At 38.6% G+C, this 21,478-nt stretch overlaps 1 protein-coding gene across 1 annotated transcript; it reads right to left on the reverse strand.

Moving 5' to 3' along the window:
* Positions 1 to 2,896: 2,896 nt before the first annotated feature.
* On the reverse strand, positions 2,897 to 14,081 carry myh7l (myosin heavy chain 7-like). Its single transcript, XM_030775824.1, has 37 exons — positions 13,881 to 14,081; positions 13,217 to 13,360; positions 12,972 to 13,128; positions 12,835 to 12,862; positions 12,420 to 12,525; positions 12,180 to 12,272; positions 12,026 to 12,089; positions 11,806 to 11,904; positions 11,568 to 11,671; positions 11,304 to 11,442; positions 11,070 to 11,188; positions 10,658 to 10,807; positions 10,349 to 10,519; positions 9,773 to 10,082; positions 9,546 to 9,625; positions 9,213 to 9,418; positions 8,922 to 9,045; positions 8,697 to 8,833; positions 8,343 to 8,598; positions 8,018 to 8,260; positions 7,756 to 7,932; positions 7,511 to 7,656; positions 7,265 to 7,355; positions 6,794 to 7,183; positions 6,442 to 6,568; positions 6,230 to 6,348; positions 5,946 to 6,142; positions 5,604 to 5,787; positions 5,356 to 5,521; positions 5,112 to 5,236; positions 4,715 to 5,023; positions 4,419 to 4,622; positions 4,019 to 4,315; positions 3,793 to 3,897; positions 3,614 to 3,709; positions 3,382 to 3,516; positions 2,897 to 3,023 (listed from the first exon to the last, which is right to left on the reverse strand). Exons 1-37 carry the CDS (start codon positions 14,079 to 14,081, stop codon positions 3,003 to 3,005), a joined length of 5,820 nt encoding a protein of 1,939 aa, XP_030631684.1. The 3' UTR covers positions 2,897 to 3,002.
* Positions 14,082 to 21,478: the final 7,397 nt, after the last annotated feature.

Here is a 21,478-nt window from a genome sequence, read left to right on the forward strand (position 1 = left end):
TACTTCAGACTTACTGGAAGGAGATAATGATAATAAATAAAAGAAGGGAGAATGAACAGTCCCCAGGATGGCTCAGTAATAGGTCAAGGTTACAGCTACTCTTGCCTTCGTAATCACTCACCAACCAGCAAAAGCATATCCTTTAGACCCTGTCTGGTTGACAAAGCATTGTTTCTTTGAAGACAAAGATAACCCTGTGAAATTCCCAAACAGTGCATCTCACTGATTGAGGAGGGCAGCCTGTGTAGCACCATGAGCTTTTAGCCTTTGGTGTTTTCAGTGTGTAGGATCAAGTGCCATCTGTGTGAGCTGCTTGTAAAGATTTCTGTCCATGTAAACAAAGCAAGAGTGGCAGATATATTCTGAGAGCCATCAACATTTTATGATCTATTTAAAATTCTTGTGATGCTGTAGAGCTGGTTGTCATCAGCTTTGATCTGTGTTGGTTTGTTTAATAATGTATGTACTTGTGCCACTGTTTTGATATATGTCAAGTGCTGGGAAATGATTTGCTGTTTCCTTATGGCGATATAAAAGGTTAATCAGACAGATAAACCTTGAAGTCTTTATTCTGTTTTCGCGAACATGGATACAAAATTTATTAAGTAGTTTTCTTCATTATATTTTCATGTATTATAAAATATATTCCTAAGTGTTAAACATTTGTTCATTGTATAATATTTATGTCCACTTTTGATTTAGCACTTTGCTGTAAAAAAAAAGTTATGATTTTGCATAAAATGGATAATTTTTTATTGTGATTATATTTTTCCATTCTCTCATACTGATAACTCTGTTAACGAATAATTATGAAATGCAAAATCTTTTGCCTGTCTAAAGAGGAGAACCAGTCTGAGTTATGTCAGTAATATGCATAGATGAAATCTTGAGGGGGTGTGAATGACCCTGATAATTACAGAGCAGGGAAGGTCAAGAGATAAACAAAGGGTTAAGTGCCTAGGAGAAGTGTTAAGATGTCTTTCCATTCTGCTACTACCCCACATCTTAAAACAAGCACCAGTGTCAAAGTGACAATTGGAAGTGGGAAATGCCATAACTGGGAAATGGCCCCGTGTAGATAACGCTGACCCCTCCTGTTGCCTAAAGTCAGTGTGGCACTTCAGCACTCAGTTTGGGGAACGTGGCAAAGACAACAGAGGTATGTGTTTATAAATTTAACAGAAATGTCTTAGTACTGAGTGGCAGTGTGTTTGCATCAGTCTGACCTGGGTTTAAACTCTGAGTTTAGAAGTGTCTCATAACATATGGAAATGTGATTTTTTTTAAAGAATAGTCATTTCAGTTCCTGTCCTTTTCAGTTTGCTAATCTTTTTATAGGGTATCTGCATTACGATGGATAACTATGTGTAACCTGAGATAGTGCACATTATCAGCATTTTTCAGTTACGTTAATTTGTGGCAGAATAGGTCAGATACGAAGAGAAAAAACCAAGAGAGAGAGAGAGAGAGAGAGAAACATGTCAAGATTCAAAACTAATACTTTGTTTTCACCTCCCCAAAACACAGGTGCAGAGATGTGAGGTATGTTATGCAACTGTAATAAGAGATCCCAAGTCCTTCATTTGTAACCAGCGCTTCTCCCTCCTCCCAGCACTGGAAGAGTCACTAGGCCTGAGGGACACCCAGTCTGAAGGGCAGTGCTCTAGGGTTTCAATGCAGAGACTACAGGTCCTGGTAAGTAAGGGCTGTCTTAGAATTCACTATGAAATCTAACAAAATTACAGTATTTTTTGTGTGAAGTAAACAATTAATGTGGCAGCAAACATTAACAGGTTTGTGCATTCATTCAGAGGGGATATTTCAAAATCAGGTTCGCCTCTTTGACAAACAGACATGTTTTTTTTTTCCACTCTATATGCAAACACTCTTTGAATTGAAGCAGAAAGATAGAAATGTTTTCTTTTAGGGTAAAACTATGAAATGCCATTACTAAAATTGATTAACAATGGTAAGTTGGTTTGGATATATACAACTTATGCTTAATGCCTCAGTTGAACAGACCCTGACTTAAGCGTTGAATTATTGCCTATATGCACATTAACTACATATATAAAAGGGAAGAACATTAAGTTAATGGTGATGTTTCTAACTAAATCCAGCCTGAGACAAATACATAGTATTACATATATTAGAAAATGTGAATCATTAATGTGCATGACTGTGTGCATGACTGTGGGCATATTGTGTCATTCATTCATTCTTTTAGAGGAATAGTTAGCCTTTGATAGAGCTGTCCTTCTTATTTTCTAAAGCCTATGCTCCTACTAATGTGAATCTGTGTGACTTTGAGTGGCACTAGGATTTATTTACAGCTGTTAGTGATTACACATGATGAGTGGCCTAAGGGATTTACTAGGTGACCTTGACACTCCAAGTCTTTCCTTTTTCTAACCACCCTATTTGGAGAACAGGGGGATTTGTTTTATCTCTCTCGCTATTCTTGCTATCATCACTTCTCAAACACTTAAAATCCACCCCCTCTCTAACATGGCCATTCTTGTCGAACCCTAAGTTTTGGGTCCAAGTGCATTCAGAATCAAATATTTGACCTTTAAAACCTTTCAAAGTCTTAATTAAATCATGTCGAAATCCTGGGCATAATGGAGATAATGTGACACTGATCATGTGTTTGAAGGATAAAATGAGAATCTAATGGTCTTTATGTGGTGATCCCAGTACTTAATTTGACAAGGAATATTAATAATGAACTTAAAGTTCACAGACGTGATATTAGTTGGCTTAGATTAATGGATATTGAACTGTTTATGATTAACCTGATATCAGGACTGTTTTAAACTGATGCATTAGGTGAAATATAACCATAGATCATGGGGGTTGAGCAGGTTGGTAGAACACCTAGGACAACGAACAAGAATTTGGCTGCTGGAAGTGATTTTATTGATTAAAATGAAAGAGTACAGGGATTATGAAGGACAGTCTGCTGTGAACAGCAGGTAATGAATTAGAGATAGTCTTGAGCTTCATTCTTCATCAAATCCTTTCTGTAAAGAATGGGAGTGGACAGGAGTTAAAAAAGTTGTAACATGTATGATGTATATGCTGACCACAGTATTGTTTGTTTGTAAAAGTATTCAGGGAGTAAATAGGAGGAAATGCTTTTATTAATGCCTTTTTTAAGATATGGGGTGCACATGCATGAGATACTGTACATTGTAAACTGTAGATCAGCACTGTTCTTGCAATTGCATTAGATTAATTCATCTAACCTCTTTTGGGTTAGAACAAATCAAAAGAAAGTGCTCGTTAATAAATGCAAAATGATGTTACTGTTAAAAGAAGAGGCAGCTAATCAGAAACTACAGAAGTAGGGAATTATATTTTGGACATGACGCATCTTACCTTGCTGCCAGCATCACGACTCTTGGCACGCAGTTTGTTGACCTGAGACTCAGCGATATCAGCCCTCTCCTCAGCCTCATCCAACTCATGCTGGAGCTTGCGGAACTTGCTTAGATTAGTGTTGGCCTGTTCCTCCTGTGAAATAGAAGCACATACTATATTTTTAGCTGTCTGATTGGAGGAAAGCCTCAGCATTTTAAGACTACACTTCTTATTATCTGGTAGTACTCACAGCCTCCTCTGAAGATCTCTTATAGGATTTAACTTTCAGTTGAAGCTTGTCCACCAAGTCTTGAAGACGGGCCATATTCTTACGGTCCTCCTCAGTCTACAATTCATAGAGTATGGGTAATTTGTTTGGGTACATGTCCTGACATGCTATGATTATGACATATGCCGGTTAAGTCATACCTGGTAGGTGAGCTCCTTGATGCGTCGCTCATATTTACGGATTCCCTTCACGGCTTCACTGCTTCTTTTCTGCTCTACTTCAATTTCATTTTCCAGTTCTCTTACCTAAAAGGCACATAGTGCAATGAAAATACTCCTGACTGTCCTGTGTTATCTGTTGATCCAGATTACATATAGATTTTCGAGGGTTATTGATGTTGACTGAAAAGGCATGTAGAACACTCACCCTGGCCTCCAGTTTCTGCACCTGTTTCTTGCCACCCTTCATAGCAATTTGTTCTGCTTCATCCAGACGGTGCTGCAGGTCCTTGATGGTCTGCTCCATGTTCTTCTTCATACGCTCCAGGTGAGCACTGGTGTCCTGCTCCTTCTTCAGCTCCTCTGCCATCATGGCAGCATCAGTGATGGCTTTCTTGGCCTTTTCTTCAGCATTTCTGCACTCTTGCACAGCCTCCTCCACCTCAGACTGAAGCTGGGATATATCACTGTCCAGCTTCTTCTTTTGGTTCAGAAGGCTTGTGTTCTGTAGACAGAGATGTTATTATTGGGACAGTTCAAGAAAAAATGTACCTTTTTAGCATCAAGAGTCAAACATGGCTTGTCAGTAATCAGTGTTTCAGCCTCACCTGGGAGTGCAGCAACTGCACCCGTTCACTGACATCCAGCAGCTCTTGCTCAGCAAGCTTGCGACCTCTCTCAGTTTGTTCGAGGACACTCCTTAGCTCCTCCAGTTCCGCCTGCAGCAAGTTGTTGCGTCTCTCTACAATGGCAATGTTCTCCTTAAGGTCATCATTGGCACGATGAGCATCATCCAACTGTAGTTGGGCATCCTGAGTAAAAAGATTCAAGAGCATAAGTGTCCTGATGTTTTTAACTTGTATTAAACTTAAGTATTGAACTAGCTGATATGTAGATGCCTCACCTTCAGATGAGAATGTAGACCTTTAAGTTGTTTTTGGGCTTCAGCAGCCTGCCTATTAGCCTGGCTCAGCTGGATCTCCATCTCATTGAGGTCTCCCTCCATTTTCTTCTTCAGCCTCAAAGCCTCATTCCTGCTGCGAGTTTCAGCTTCCAAAGAACTATGCAAGGTCTCGATAGTCCTTTGAAGGTTTTTCTTTGATTGTTCCATTTCCTCATCTTTCTCAGCAAGCTTTCTCTCAATATCAGCTTTCACCTGGTTAAATTCTAGCTGAGCCCTCAGGATCTTACCCTCCTCATGCTCAAGTGATGCCTATTAAAGTCAGAGCAGGACAGAATCACAAATGTTGCTGTATAGCCATTTTTCACATTACTTTATAAAACTCAGCCAATTGCTTTACCTCTGCCTCCTCCAGAGCGGCTTGGATTTCAGTTTTCTCTTGTTCCAACTGTTTACGGACTTTCTCCAGTTCATGGACTGTCTTTCCACTCTCACCGAGTTGCTCGGTCAGGTCAGTGATTTCCTCTAAAACAAAGAAATGAAATTTAGGAACTATAAAAACTTGTTTGATTTGGAGAGATGAGATAATAATGAATTAGAATATGTAATCATTAGGATTAATATGGTAAGAAAATAAATAATACCTTGAAGAATCTTGTTCTCTCTTTTCACTGTTTCAAGATGATCCAAAGACTCCTCATAGGAGTTCTTCAGTTTGAACAGTTCAGTGCTCAGAGACCTGGCCTCCTTCTGGGAGCTCTCCAGCTCACTCTGAGACTCTTCATACTTCTGCTTCCATTCAGCCAGGACCTAAAGGAAACAGCTCAAAGTCAACATTAAAGACTGGTCCTTAGACTTGTTTTTAAGTTAGTGTAAATATGATTAGCGTTACCTTGTCAAAGTTTCTTTGCTTCTTGTCCAAAGCTGCAGCAGCTGCATTAGATCTTTCCACATCTACCATGAGATCTTCAATCTCATTCTGGAGTCTGTGTTTAGTCTTCTCTAAGGAGGAGCATTTAGCATTCACCGCCTCCACTGCTTCCTCAGCATCCTGCAAACGCTGAGCTAACTTCTTCCTATAAAGTAAGAGTAAACAGGGCTAATCTTGAGGATCCAGTTCAGTTATTACATTTGACTACAATCACATTTCTTCATTAATTAAATTGTAATTCAGTAATTCACATATTTCTGTATATGAAAACTGTCAAATAAAGAGAAATATTCTAGGTCTCACTTGGCCTCCTCCAGTTCTTCAGTCCTCTGAATGGCGTCGGTTTCATACTTGGTTCTCCACTGAGCCACTTCAGAGTTTGCCTTGGAGAGACTGCGCTGCAGCTCTGCCTTAGCCTCCTGCTCCTCCTCAAATTGCTCTCTAAGCAGGTCAGAGTCATGACGTGCAGACTGTACTGCATGAGCTAAGGCGTTCTTTGCCTTTACATGCAAGGGAATGGTTTCAGAGCGTCAGCGCCACTAATCATTTCATTTATTGAGTATGAAAACACCTGTAGAGTATATTACCTTGACTTCTTCCTCCAGCTGCCTTTTCAGATCCTCAAGCTGCTGACTGTAGGAGAGCTTGCCCCTTGTTAGCTGAGAGACTAGAGATTCTTTCTCCTCCAACTGCCTGGTAAGCTCATCTTATTAAGATAGATTATTTTTCATTGTTTGGGGATATACATGTAGTACTATTCTGTTCATCTTAAACATCTGAGTATATTTATACAACTTACCATTCTCCGCCTGAAGTTTTGCTTTCTGAGTAGCAAAGTCATTGAGGGCTCTCTGATTTTCTTCAGCCTTAGTGCGGTATTCATTGACCTGGTCTTCCAGAGTCCTACTCAGCTTCTCCAGATTTGTCTTTTTAAATTGAACAGATAAATTCAGTTCAGTTCTATTTTATGTCTGAGCGATTAAGTCAGAATGGAATGGCAGATTCATTTGAGTATTTCAGGTAATGTAATATACATCAAATCAAAATCATAAATGGTCCTGTAGTCATTATTTTTTAAAATTACACATTTGAATTTGTCCAATTACAACAGGATACAGTTTTATTAATCTAGCAGTGAAATGACTTCTCACCTTGGACTTGACGATTTGTTCCATGTTGGAAACCACATCATCTAACTCCAGCCTGAGCTCACTCTTCTCTTTTTCCAGTTTCTGTTTGACTCTCTGCAGGTTGTCTATCTGCTCTCCCAGATCAGCCACACTGTCAGCTTGTTTCTTCCGCAGTGTTGCTGCTGTGGCCTCATGCTGCAGAGTGGCCTCTTCAAGATCTCTACGAAGTTTCTGAAACTCAGCCTCTCTCTTCTTGTTCATCTCAATCTGAGCGGCGGTGGCTCCTCCAGCCTCCTCCAGCCTCTCACTTATTTCCTCCAACTCCCGAGATAAGTCTGCTCTCTGTTTCTCCACCTTAGCTCTGGCAGCTCTTTCTGCCTCAAGCTCTTCCTCCAGCTCCTCTACACGTGCCTAGGATGAAAAGCAGCTGTTTCATGAAGAGCAAAAACTGTAGAATATATATCAGACTTTACAGTTTATGTTTTTAGTCACCTGTAGCTCCTTAAGTTTCTTTTGGAGCTGGGCAATTATGTTTTGTTCATCCTCAATCTTACTGTTAAGCTGACTGATCTCAAAGTCCTTCCTGGTGAGCAGAAGGTTAATTGAAGTTAACCCAGTACAGTATATAAGAGAGAAACCCTGTCACACCCCTATCATTAGCGAATATACTTTTAATTAGATATTAAATACGTATAATGTTAATTCTGTACTTAAATCATATTTTTGCCTTTGTCATACTTCTTAAGTCTTTCCTCCAGCTGCTGTTTATCATTTTCCAAGTCCATGATGTTTTCTTGGGTCAACTTTAAGTCACCCTCCAGCTTCCTTTTTGCCCTTTCAAGATCCATGCGAATTTTTTTCTCTTGCTCTAGAGATCCCTCTAGCTGTAAAACAGATAAACTGATTAGTTAAGCTAAAAAACATATTTTCAGTATCTCAAAAAAGCATATGCCTTAAGTAATGTGTCCTTTTTTTCTACTCACATCATCCACTTGCTGCTCTAGTTTGGCTTTGGCCTTGGTTAGAGTGTTGACTTTGTCCTCCTCACTCTGTAGGTCATCCAGTGTTTGCTGGTGAGCTTCCTGCAGAGCTTTTTTCTCCTTCGTCAGTTTGGCAATGATTTCTTCCAGAGCTGCCATTTCCTCTGTCAGGTTCTTCACCTGTTTGCACAGAGCAAATAGAGTACATGTTTCCACTTACCAATTGGATAAATTGGACAAAATTTTTCATAATTTAGATACAGACCTTGTTCTCAGTGGCATGCTTCTCTTTCTCCACTTTAGCCAGAGTTAGTTCCAGATCATCAATGTCCTTCTTTAACTCAGAGCACTCATCCTCCAGTTTCCTTTTCTTAGCAGTCAGTTCTGCGTTCATCTCTTCTTCATCCTCTAGTCTCTCTGTCATCTCTTTCACTTTTGCCTCAAGTTGGATCTTACTTTTGATCAGCCCCTCACACCTTTCTTCAGCATCACAGAGGTTGTCTTGCTCCTGTTTACAAATAAAACCCATCCAAATTAGGCTTGTATTTTAATATATTATCAAATGTGCCTTAAGGGTGTTGTACGCTTACCGTCTGTACTTGAAGCTGAAGATCATTCTTCTCTTGGAGAAGAGTGACCATTTTCTCCTCAAGTTCTTTCCTGCGTGCTTCAGATTTAGCATAAGCCTCTTTCAATTTCAAGAACTCTTCTTTCATGTTGGCCATTTCCTTCTCTGCTTCAGCAGATCGGAGTAATGGCTTTATTTTGAAGTACAACTTCATCCAAGGCCAGTTCTTCACTCCCATGAAAGCACGCACATTCCACTGGATTACCAGCAAGGCATCCCTTTGGGAGTCAAGCGCAGAAATGTGGGTTAATTTAGTTCAAATATTCAGAGCACCGGAAAAAAACTGAGATGATGAAATTTCATAGACAAAACTTACCTTCGTTCCACCATCTTTTGGTACTCAATCCTTGAGAGTAGACCACGAGACCTAGCTTGGATTGCAGTAATGATTTTAGACAGACGCTCATCTCTCATCTCCTCCAGTTGACCCAGTAGGCCAGCTTTAAAAAATACCTGATGAAATAGACATTCGCTTGTTTTCACTCTTGGTTCAAAGTGTCTTTTGCAATATACTCCGATAAGTTAATTAAAGCAATATTACCTTGGTGTGCCCAAACCTATACTGCTGGTGATCAATGTCAAGTGATGCCAACAATTTCTCTGCTCCCTTCCTGCTATCTATGAACTGACCGTCTGGTATTGCAGCAGGATTCAGGATGCGATATCTACCAAAGATTTCAAGACAGTTTGGTAAAAACTCCTTTTAATGTTTATTGATTTGCATTAATGAAATTAGTTTCACTTATCTTTTTCCAAAGGAGATTTATCTTCTTCTTCTTCCCTCTAGCAAGTATGTAGATGATAATCATTCTACCCATATAACAGTGAGTACCTTTGTCTGAAATCTCCATACAGGATTCTGTTGGGAAAGCCCTTCCTGCAGATTCGGATGCCTTCCAGTACACCGTTACAGCGTAGCTGGTGCATGACCAGGGGATTGTCCATAGCTCCTGGAGTTTTAGTCTCATTGGGGATGATGCAGCGGACAAAGTGAGGGTGAGTTGACCTCAAGTTTGTCATCAGCTTATTGAGGTTTTCCTGTTCGTGAGTAAGGACCAGGCATAATTATCTCATGCAGTTATCTTCAACTATTATTAATATTTATTTTGTTCCTCTGTCTTCAAGATTTTACAATGTTCTACAAATATCTACTAGTTTTAAATACCCTGTGGAGAGCAGACACTGTCTGAAAAGATGATCCCTTTTTCTTCTTTTCTTTTTTTCCAGCGGCAGCGTCAGCCATGGCTGATGAGGAAATGTATATGGTAGTTTATTGGTATATCACATTCAGTGGGATTCATATGCTTCTGATATACATATTCAAAGTATTTAGCACAAAAGCTTGATATAGCCAAATGTCTACCAAGACGTAGACAATGCAATTAAACCTACCTTGCTCTGCACTAGCGTAGTTTGCAAATAGGAGAGCCAGTAACTTAAGTGAGGACTTCTGATACAGTGCAACAACAGTCTCATTCAGAGGATCCTTGTTCTTCACCAGCCAGTTGTTGATGTTGTAATCCACAGTACCAGCATAGTGCATCAGGGCAAAATGAGCCTCTGGTTTTCCCTTAACAATTCTGGGCTTCTGGAAATTTGCAGACTTTCCTAGGTGGTTGTCATAAAGCTTTGCTTTGAAGGTGGTGTCACTGGCTTTTGGGAACATGCACTCCTCCTCAAGGATGGACATGATACCCATAGGCTAAGGAAGGGAAGCATAAAACAAATTTTTAAAAAAGAAATAGCAATAGAAATTAGTATAGTAGTAATCATGTTAGTACTAGTAATCACAGCATCATATACACAGCAAACTCTGTGGTGGCAAATTAACGCTAAGTTGTTTATATTGTCCCAGACTGGTGACTGTGGGACAGTGTAAATTAATTAAATATCTGAGAATATTTTGACCTGTTATTGCACTACATATTTTAATTGCTCAGTAGTGACGCCTAGTACTCTTCAGTTTACCTTCTCAATCAGATCAATGCAAGCCTGTAAGTCCATGCCAAAGTCAATGAACTCCCATTCAATCCCCTCCTTCTTGTACTCCTCTTGCTCCAGCACAAACATGTGGTGGTTGAAAAACTGTTGCAGTTTCTCATTGGTAAAGTTGATACAGAGTTGTTCAAAGGTGTTGAACTGTAATTGAACATGCAAGGTCGACCATGTTTAATATGCATGTTTATTTGCCATGTTTAATTTACTAAAACGTGGTCTTAAAAAGTAAATGTAATTATTGAAGGCTTTTTACTGTCATTTTTCAGTTTATACACTCACTTCAAAGATCTCAAAACCAGCAATGTCTAGTACACCTATGAAGTACTGGCGAGGCTGCCTGGTCTCCAAGGATTGGTTGATTCTCACCACCATCCAGAGGAACATCTTCTCATATACTGCTTTGGACAGGGCACCGACAGCATAGTTCACCTGAGGTCAGTAGAGACATCTTTGAGTATTTTGTTTAAAAAAGAAAGAATTTTATAGATTCATTCCAATGGTCTTATCATAAACATTGAAATCTTGAGTTTGTAATCCAAACGTGAGTGTTTTGTCAGTGCATTTATAACTATATATAACTATATTAAATATATTTAACCTTTTCTTTGCATAAAAAATGGTCTTTGGGTAAAGCAATACACCACAGGCTTTTGTTCCAAGTTTTGCTTTTTCTCATATTATACTTCTTTACCTGTTGGACATTCTGTCCCTTTGTGACCCACTCATTTCCTACTTTGACCCTGGGGTGACAAAGACCCTTGATGAGGTCAGCAGAATTGAGACCCATCAAATAGGCTGCTTTATCAGCATCTGGATAAAGCATAAAGAAGGTTTATGTTGCATAGAGTGACTTGAGGCGTGACTGAGACTTCCCTCTACATTGATAATTTCATATTCAGCGTATTTGTTTTAATCAAGCACTCACCCTCAGTTCCATCTGCCTCTGCCTGTTCCTCACGCTGTTTCTGCTTGAATTTCATGTTGCCGTAGTGCATGATGGCTCCTGTTAGCTTGTATGCAGAATTTTTTTCTTCTTGTGTGAAATCCAGTACATCAAATGCATTCTGTTGAGATCCAGACAGTACATGAAATGTTGCTAACAGAGTAGCTTTGGCAACTAGAACAAATAAAGTAATAACACAATAAGTACATACTGTTTTTCATCAGAGAGGAATTATGAAAGACTCACATCTGTTGCCATTAATTCTTCAGCATCATCAATTGAGGGAACAGTGGTCTCTCCCTGAGAGATAAATGAATAATCATAGGGGTTATTTGTTACCAGCAGCATCTCTGAAACAGAGAGGCAGAGAGAGAGAGAGGGAGAGAGGGAGAGAGAATTAGAAGGGGAGAGAGAACACTTGGGAGTTTAGAACAGGTGTGGAATTAACATGTGCTGGTGCATGGATTATTCTTTTCTTACTAACCAAGTATCTCAGGTTTTTTATTTGACAGTATCTGATAGAAGATGTGATAGTCTCTTTCAGCTCTGAGCTGAAAAATGACACGAGACTTCTCCAAGAGATCTAGACAAAAAATAAAATATTAAGGGAGAAAATAAACATGATCCTGTAATGTGAAAATAAAACTCCATTCCGTTCTTTATTGCTGTTAATTTTCCAAAGAAAAAAAAATACTAAAACCTACATGTTTCAATATCAGCTGATGCTAGTTTTCCCCTTGTATCAAAGTGAATTCGGATGAATTTACCCTGGAGAGGAAATATGTGATAAGCATAATCAAGCATAGTTTAGGAAGAAAGAAGTACACTGGACTGATGAACAAACTCCAAAGCACATACAAATCTTGAGGAGTTGTCATTTCTGATGGTCTTGGCATTGCCAAAAGCCTCCAGAGCAGGATTAGCCTGGATAATTTGATCCTCTAGAGTACCCTGGAAAAGGTGTGAAAAAATTTTAAATAATTAGTATCTATTAAACAAGAAGGTGTGGACCTTTCTATAAATAATATGTATATGTTTGATTTATTGACTCTACATACAAAACTAATTGAATCTGGGTACAAAAACTGTTATAAGCACCTTGCTTTGAGCAGTCAGCTCCTTCTTTCCACCACTAGCCGCAATGCTGGCAAAGTATTGGATGACCCTTTTGGTGTTTACAGTCTTCCCAGCACCAGATTCTCCACTAGGGGGGTAATGAATACATGATCACTGTGTTAGGATTTGACCATCTTGGTTAAATTACAGTTTGGTTAAATTATGAGTTTCCTAATCTTTAGATATTGTACACTTAAAAGAAGAATGTGGTATGAATGATATGTAGACCTTTTTTTTGCTCTGTCGCCTTTTGGAGACCAGCTATTGTGGATGACCATATCCCCTTTATTTGATAGCGATTTATTCTGGGTGACTGAAGTGACAGTCTGAAGTGTTTCTAGATATATTCCAGGTGCTTTACTTTTGGTACTGACAGAATGGAGAATGGGCCACTTACGTGATCAGGATAGACTGGTTCTCACGGTCTGCAGGATAAAAAAATGACAATGTTGTATTGTATTGAACATTAGATAACATCAATTGTGACAAATTTCATCCTCACTATTATTTATTTGCAAAGTATTTTATGTTTACCAGCCAACATGTATTGATAAGCATTGTCAGAGATGGAATAGATGTGGGGAGGAGCTTCACTCCTCTTCTTTCCCCTGTATGCTAGAACCACCTCCTGATTATACACTGGCAGCCACTTATAGGGGTTGACAGTGACACAGAACAGCCCAGAGTAGGTCTGTAAAAGATATATGTTGTCAAATCTCTCAATAAAAAAAGATATTTAGCTTGTCTAGGGTATTTTGCTGAAGTTCTTGTATACTCACATAGATCATCCATGCTGCATAACGCTCTTTGAGGTTGTACAGCACAGCAGGCTCATGAAGGAAGGTTAGCATGGCCATGTCCTCAATCTTGTCAAATTTGGGAGGATTCTGTTGCAGAATCTGGGTGTCTTTGACAGTGACTGTCTGAATTGGTTAGAGATGCAAGGTTTTGGTTTTTTTTTCTTTTCGTTATTTTGCAGCAAAATCAATGGTATTTAAATTCAATAATTACAATTAATTTAAATGAATGAATTTATTGTAAGTGTAATATTTATTCACTCTCAATCTGAACGGTCATCCTTTTTTATTTTTGTTTTAATCTGTAGCTTAATATCTGGAGAGGCATGGTGGTAATTGCTGAACATTTCGACTCAACTATTTTTAAGATTCAAAGGTAGTTCGTACATCATGTAGTCACATCAAAATATAAACAGACGCAAATTTTAACTAGATCTAGACCTACCTTGAAGCAATAGTTATCTATAGATATTAATATTAATATTAATAAAAGGATAGGTAGATATAGATTTGTAGATAGATAGATAATGGTGAGATATATGTATAGTTATGTTGACCATTATTCCATCTGTCAAAAGGTAACTTATAGTATAACTGCACAAATAAGTTGATGGTATTTAGCATACAGATCTTCCTCTGTACTGACCTTCCCATTTTGGGCGTCTACCGTCACATTGCTTCCGTCTCGACTAACAATGGTTCCCTTGACAAACTCCTCAACAGGGTCAGGCACAAAACATTCCTTCTTCATGTCAAATGGACGTGTCTGCGCCTCTAGACGCTCTCTGTCTGATTTTCGCAGGTACGAGGCTGCAGCCCCAAACACTGCCATCTCAGCATCCCCCATGGTCGCCTTAGATATTTTAGAGGAAAAGTTATAATTATGAAATGTATGTAGTTATTAATTCACTGTGAACTTCATATGGAAGTAATCCATAAACAGGTGGTTTAAGGTATTATTGAAAAAAATGTCCAGAGTTACGACATATAATATTTTATCCAGGTAGTTCAGTTTGAATAACAGGAGCAGTTTACCTATAGTTTCAATACAGATGAAATGCACAGACTGATGGAGACTCCAGTAGTTTGCTTATAAACCTGAAATAGAGACACATAAATCGGTGTATAAGCACAGTTTTTCTCCCAGTGACATTGCACAGCAAATACGTTTTCAGAAAACTTACACCAGTCCTAGGTCAAAAGCAGCAGCTGTACTGTATTATACCGTACTGAGGAGCCCTGCAAAATCAGAGATCAAATATATAACCTCTACTGCCCTAACCCTATAAGGCCAAGGACATGGTTCCCCAATGAGCAACCTTCCCCAGAGTATGAAACACACACACACACACACAAACACACACACACACACACAGAGTCCAACACAACAACCATAGGTGATCTGGCACTCAGAGGTGTGCCCTCTGCTCCAGAGTTAGCTCTTTTTGTGACCATTCGGGCCGACAGCCAGGAATGCTGAATAACTGCCCTGTGAGTCATATGAATTCATGCTCTCCAGCCCTGATTCTTTGGCTCTGTGTCTAACACTCACTTTGAATTATTACCTTTTCTCCTCATATCCCTTCCCGTTATCTGTAAGATCACGGTACCAGACATCATAATGTATTGGATACGTGAATACCTAGGCCTCACACTGCAGTCTCCTCATCTCCATCCCTCTCCTCCTAGACTACCTACAATGTCTCCATCACATGCCCAGCCATCTATTTGTTTTCTTCTGCTCTCCCGAGAGGACAAGGTCACTTTGACCGCCTTAGTCACACTGTTGGCACAGCAATGCCTTTTCTGTGCACAGCATCATTTTTAACAATATGCCATGAGTCTACTTCTATCTATAAATAGATGAAAATTCTTTGTGTCTCATTCCTTCTAAACAGTAAAGCTCCATCTGAGCAGCACTCTCCTAATCACAGGGTAAGTGGTCTATCCATAGCTTTGAATTAGCACTTCCTTAATTACTGCATGTATAGCACACCAGACTCACAGTCCACATAGTCATAACTTATAGAATATGGTTGTTGCTTCCTGGGATACATCTAGCTTTCACCATTTGCCTTAATGATATGTACCACTGTATAAGCTTTTTAAATATAATGTATATACTTTTATTTGTCATTTGCAAGCATTTACCGTTTCTGCACTGCTGATATCTTAACAGTTTTTTTTTTTTGTTATCTTTGCCTGATGTTTTTTTTTGTTTTTAACCACTCTGATTGATTTCAGCTTATTCTTTTCAGTGCATTTGGAGTTATTTTGAACCATGCATTGAGAATCATTTTCACAGGAAAAGAGCACATTTAGCATTATAGTTATTCAGAGCAGCAGATCATCTTGCTCCGAGGGTTACTTTATTTTTTACAGCCGGTAATGATGGTATGCGTTTAAACTACTGGCCATCACGAACAGTAAATATTAAACCTGTATAAAAGGTCATTGTTGGTGAGCAGTGAGATTGCTGTAATGGGGACTTTTCAAGTGTCCTCACTACATTATCAGAGGAAGCCAAAACTCGTATGGAGTCAGAGCCAACATTGTCTGCCCAGTAACAAGGGTTCTCAGCAGCCTGTCACAAGCTTGGTGCTAACGGGTGGAGGTAATGACTGACATTTCTGATTATGGCTCATGAGATAAGTTTGTTTTTCAGTCCTAAGATTATATTTGTCTGTTTTTTTTTTACTATTGACCATATTAGTCCTGTGTGCAGTTAGAGGTTTGGTTTCATAAATAAGTCTTCAAAACAAATGCTTCTAAGTAGTTTTTAGTATCAGTTTTAAGATCAAAATAACTGTAGTCAGAAGAGAAAACAACGTGTGTCTATTGTTGAATTGTTAGGGCTGCTGTTCAGGTTTCTGACCTTTTTTTTTCTGCATGTAGGTCACATGAATACATCTTAAATTAGTCCTGGTAATTAAGATTGTTATTGCTAAAGAGGATAAGGATAAAGATGTTGCTGATGAATGGTAATTGACAGAATTAGGTAGATAATTCAGGCTTAACAATGCGACAGACAAATTTAGGCAACGTCATAAACATTTAGCAGCTGCTAGCTGAGTGACTACTCTGCATTCCTGATATTCCTTCGAGAACTCAATACTCAGATCTTTCCGGACTGAACAAATGGGCCCGTTGTCACCAAGCATGTATTCGTCCCAGTGGTCATACTGAGTACTTTTAAACAATGGGCGACTTTCTAACAATGCTAGCCTACTGGTCTGGCATGGGAAAACAGCAAGGGATATATAAAAGGTGTGAATATCTTTCATTAGCACTCTAAATTTACATGTGTTCGAGGTTTGTGTATATTTTCTCTTACTGCATCAGAAAGTCTTATTAATATGAGAAACATAGGACAGCTAAAAATCTGTTTGACTTGGATCAAAAGACTTGACAGTTTTTGCAAGCTTCAAAACTCTTTCAGAACAACTTCACCTTGAGCTTTCTTTCATTTTTTGTGTTTTTGTATGGCTTTAATTTCTGTATCCATGCACTTCATGTATTTCTCTGGTCATTTGCTGAAATGTTATTGATGAGGTATAGTATTTTTGTATGTTTTTATTGAACCGTTATAGTCAAATTAAATTGTAATACAGCAATGATTGTATGCACTCTGAGCCTCGGCAGTCTTGAGTGTGCATGTGTTTGTAACTGTGTGCCACATGTCATGGGTGCGTCTGCATCACCTCTCGGCTTCCTGGACTTAACAACTATTTCAGCACAACAGAAGGATGGAGCTTGTCCAGCCTTGCAGCGGCTTGTGCTGTCAATCAAAACCTTTAGGAGAGGATTAGTGATAAGTTCCTGGCATGATTGCGCCTTTTTAAGAAAGAGAACTAATAGAATGCTTTTTGTTCAGCCCTCATCAGGAGCAGGGTGTAGAAAGACTTGATACACTGTGGGGGGAAATTTAGAAATGAAATTCTGAATTATTGTGTATTATATTTGCAATGTAAGCCTTTAAAAAAAAGAACTAATTCAGAAATCTGAAAGTGCGGAACATCTGTGGGACACTGAGATTTTTAGTGGAAGCTTGCATTTTATTGCCATCTGCTAATTTATTATATTTCTGAAATCTAGGTTGAGTGGTAATGTATTTCAGTATTCTTCATCAATAAAATAAACATTTCTGTGTAATGTCTGCAAAAGGAGGTTATGCATAGGCGTAATTACAATGCATAGTTAATAGAATATGTTTCAAGCAAACAAATTATTTCTATCTACAGACTTTGGTAATGTCTCTGTCTTTGGACATGTGCAACATGTGTAAAAAGTGTGAAGTAGGCTTCGCTACATGTCATACATGCTCCTAATTTGTTCTAATTGTTCTGAATTTGAATTACTGTTTGAACATTGGTTTTTGAAAGTTTGATGTAAATACACTTTTTATATTCAGTGAGTAGGATGTTTGAGCTTCTGTCCCATTTGTCCAATTTGTTTTTGACACAAACAACAGCTCCTTTTGCAAAAGTAGTTATATAGTATTATTAAATATGAAGTTTTGGGCCTACATATGGTCACGTTAACATCCAAAACTATGTACATTAATTAGAAGATTTTCACATATAGCTGGAAAGAAGGAAGTGAGGCCAACAAAATAATAATCGAACGGGAGTTTGTAGCTACAAACCGGACAGAATGAGTGCCAATGGTGACAGACACTGTGTGCAGAGGGACGGGCTGAGGCTGTAAAAGGCTGTGGATATTTTAAGACACAATAGCAGCTGAGAAACCCAGAGCATTCTAACCATTCTATGAGGCTGACACAATGACTATTGCCACTCACATTTGTCCTCTTCATATGGAAACATGTAACCTCTGGCAAAACAATGCCCACTCTCATTATCTGTTCCATTTTTAAAGTATTATAGCAACAACAGCCTTTTTCCTCTCTGCACTGAATTCAGGTATGCCCATGAAAGGGTGGGGGAACATTCCAAAATGATCTTTAATGTACAACAACCAGTGTTGCGGGATTAAAAGACCTCAGCAGGTTCAGAAGGTTGCTGCCAGAAATTCTTGTGTTTTACAGACTTGCCGTGTGCTGTGAAAGAGACCATTAAAATAGAACTGTGATGAGCAACTGTTTCAGAGGTTTACAGGCACTGAAGGTGACAAGAAAATGTAAATTTCTGCAGATGAAACAGACATTGTAAATATATTGTTGATCCTTCTATTATGGGCCTCTTAACCAGATATACAAGATAAAGACCTGACATGAGAAAAAGTTGTTCATTCAGATAATTTATCACAACAGTGACCATTAAGTGTGAAGAGGAAATTATCCTTATTGCTGTGTGTGTTTCCCAGTATTCTGCATACTGCATTCTGTCACAAAATAACAATTTTAATAAGTAGCCAGGCCTCTGATCTGTTCACCATGAGTAGAGCATTAAGTTTGCGCCTCTTTTAATTTTTTTTAGTCCATTGTTCCCTGTTATACCTTCTGTGGCAGAATGCTATACAGTTAGGATATACTGCCTCCATGTGGACCTAAATTATCTGCTTAAAAACTGTTAATACTGTTACCAGCAAACCTGTCCCTTGCATAGGTCAGCTGGATAACAGTGGGCTAATGACACTGAATCAGCCATTCAACCCAAATGATTTTAAATTTAAGCTACATTGCATTGGATTAATACAACTTTTGGTTCTGTCAGCTCTGTTGCTTCTGGCAGAACTGTTACCTTAACTGTTACCGAATCCTAAGATTACATTTTTTTTTTTAAATCTTTCTTTGTTGGGCATCTAAATGCTTTGATGCCTGGTGTGCTACTTGGTTCCAAACACTTTGATTGCAAATGCTTTTGAATCTGATATTCACATAGTGAAACAGTCATTAAATAATGAAAATATAGTTAAAAACAAACAAACTCTGAATCAAGAGAGTTTGTTCAAAATTTCAAAGGCTCAAAATTCACATTTCCTGCTGAAATAAATCTTTTTGTTTTTTTAATTCAGAAACTCTGATGAAGGGACTCAAGGTTTAATATACTCTGTGTTACGAGAATTAGTCCATAACTTGGACTAGAAATTGTATACAAATGTATAAGAATTACACACTTGTTACACATTCTGCACTGAGATTTAGCAGTTATCACAGTCAGATAACTCCTATTGTCATTCTCTGGTTAATTCCAAATCTACTTGCGATTACCATAGGAGAATGACACAGCTGTGCTATTCTGGCCTTTAACTAATCACAGGTCATAAGAGCTCAGTTCCCTTCGTAAAACTTCAAGTGGTCTTACACAACATGTCCTCTGGATGGCAGCAGCATGCTAAGATTACAATAGCTGAAGATTTGTGGAGAAAAAACGATGGGAGAGACTCGCTTTACAGCTGTAACCTGTGAACCAACATAGTACAGGTTGAAATTATAACCTGAGGATCAATATTATGTCCTAAATCTGTAGTTCCAAAATTCAGTATGTCTCAGTTTAACTGTTGGTCCTTTCAAGCTTATTTCTGATCTTTTGAAGCTAATACTCATACATGTGTAGATATGTAATGCTGTACTTGTTAGAAATCTATTTAGAGTCCTGATAGACAGAGTCCTGCAGTTATCACACACAGAGACTCTTGTGGTTGTAAGGACACGTGAAAGGAAGCTTTAGAGAGAGGTGCACCACTAGAATTATGTCTTGCATTTGTAAGTGCACTATACATTATACTACTGTTGATTTTTAAGTCCCCACAACCCTAATTAGGATAAGCACCTAGAGATTGAATGAATGATTTTTAAGCCTTTTCAAATTCATTTGCTATGAGAGGGTTAGCATAGTCCTCTCACAGAACAAAAGGTGAGTAAAAGAGAGGAAAACAAGATAGATTATAGATCCAAAAAACAGGATTCTTACACACCAAACACAAGTTTGACACGTGCGAGTAAAAGTATTACTAAGGGGTTTTGTGAAAAGAGATATGAAAGAGGGGAGTTGTTTGCAGAGAGAATGCTGTAAAGAAACTGGGAAAGAGCAGAGACTCTGACTGACAGAGACAAGCATTGACACCAACAGCTGAAATCTAAGAATGGACAGAGCAGCCGTGTGGGAGGGAGGAAGACAGAGATACAGTACAGAGGTTACAGCTAAATATAGTTGGGCCAAGCTCTATTTACTGTATGTAGTATTCAACTTACATTCACACACCACACTGACACTGATAACATATCAAGTATAATTCAGCTGATATGGGCAATTGTTGAGGCACTTAACTTTTGTGGCATTTTACTGTAAAGCTTGATGTTGCATTGAACCCATCTTTATCCATTAATAATTTGTGTAGTGATAGACACGGTATCCAGAGCAGGGACTGTGTCAGGATGGTAATGTTCTCATATTTGACACATTAGCAATGTCATGATTACCTTGCATTTAAACCCTGAACTTTCTAATGGGAATGTGAAACCTGGAATAGGGATATACACAGGGTGAGAACACATGTCTTTTTCTGTTACTGCCTATGAAAGGGGGTGGAGAGAGAGAGAGAGAAGTATGTTAGTGGGGGGAAGAGATCTCTTCTGATAGCACATTTGGATGTGAGTGTGTTCCGAATGGAGAAAGCTCAAAGACACAAAGAATATGCACATTTGACAGATTTTTTTTTCTAGTGGTTGGACAGAAGACGTGACAGGACGATTTTTGGCAGCGGGTACAAAAGGCTGTGCTATCCGTGAACAGGAAAGATACCGGATATAAGCAAGACACGGTATGGAAAGCTGCTGAAGGTCAGAGAACAACCTAGAACACAACAAGGTTCTGAAGTGGTACCTTTATAGATCGCATTGAAACTTGATGAACTTAAGGACAAGTAAGAAGACTTGAGCTTTCAACACCACATAAAATACCAAAAAAAAAAAGCTGATAATGGAAGATACACAGTGTGAATAGGGCACTAGTATGCTCATTGTTTGAATGAATGAATACATCCCCTTTTGATGGCATTGAAATGTGGTCAGTGGAACACTGCTTACCCAATCAGAAGTCTGTGTGTTGACAAACTGTTCAGGAACTATTGCATGTCAGTGGCATAAACACTGATATCTACAGAAAAAAATACTTTATTTGAAGTATCTACATGAAGACTTCTTACAAATTTCTGATTTTGGCAACGGGAATATTATTCAAACATTGCACAGTCCACCCATTTGAAGGTTTACATCCTATTATCTAACGGGCCGAACTCAGCATCAGTGAACTCCAATTTTGTGCTTTGGCAGAAGTTTCA

The sequence above is a fragment of the Chanos chanos genome, chromosome 5 (assembly GCF_902362185.1).
Source record: "Chanos chanos chromosome 5, fChaCha1.1, whole genome shotgun sequence".
Taxonomy (NCBI): domain Eukaryota; kingdom Metazoa; phylum Chordata; class Actinopteri; order Gonorynchiformes; family Chanidae; genus Chanos; species Chanos chanos.

Coding starts and splice junctions, on each gene's coding strand:
- myh7l (XM_030775824.1), bottom strand. CDS start 14,081: ATGGGGGATGCTGAGATGGCAGTGTTTGGGGCTGCAGCCTCGTACCTG. Junction 9,626..9,772: donor CTACGCTAGTGCAGAGCAAG/GTAGGTTTAATT, acceptor TTTCCTCATCAG/CCATGGCTGACGCTGCCGCT. Junction 7,356..7,510: donor CTGGAGGAAAGACTTAAGAA/GTATGACAAAGG, acceptor TCTGCTCACCAG/GAAGGACTTTGAGATCAGTC.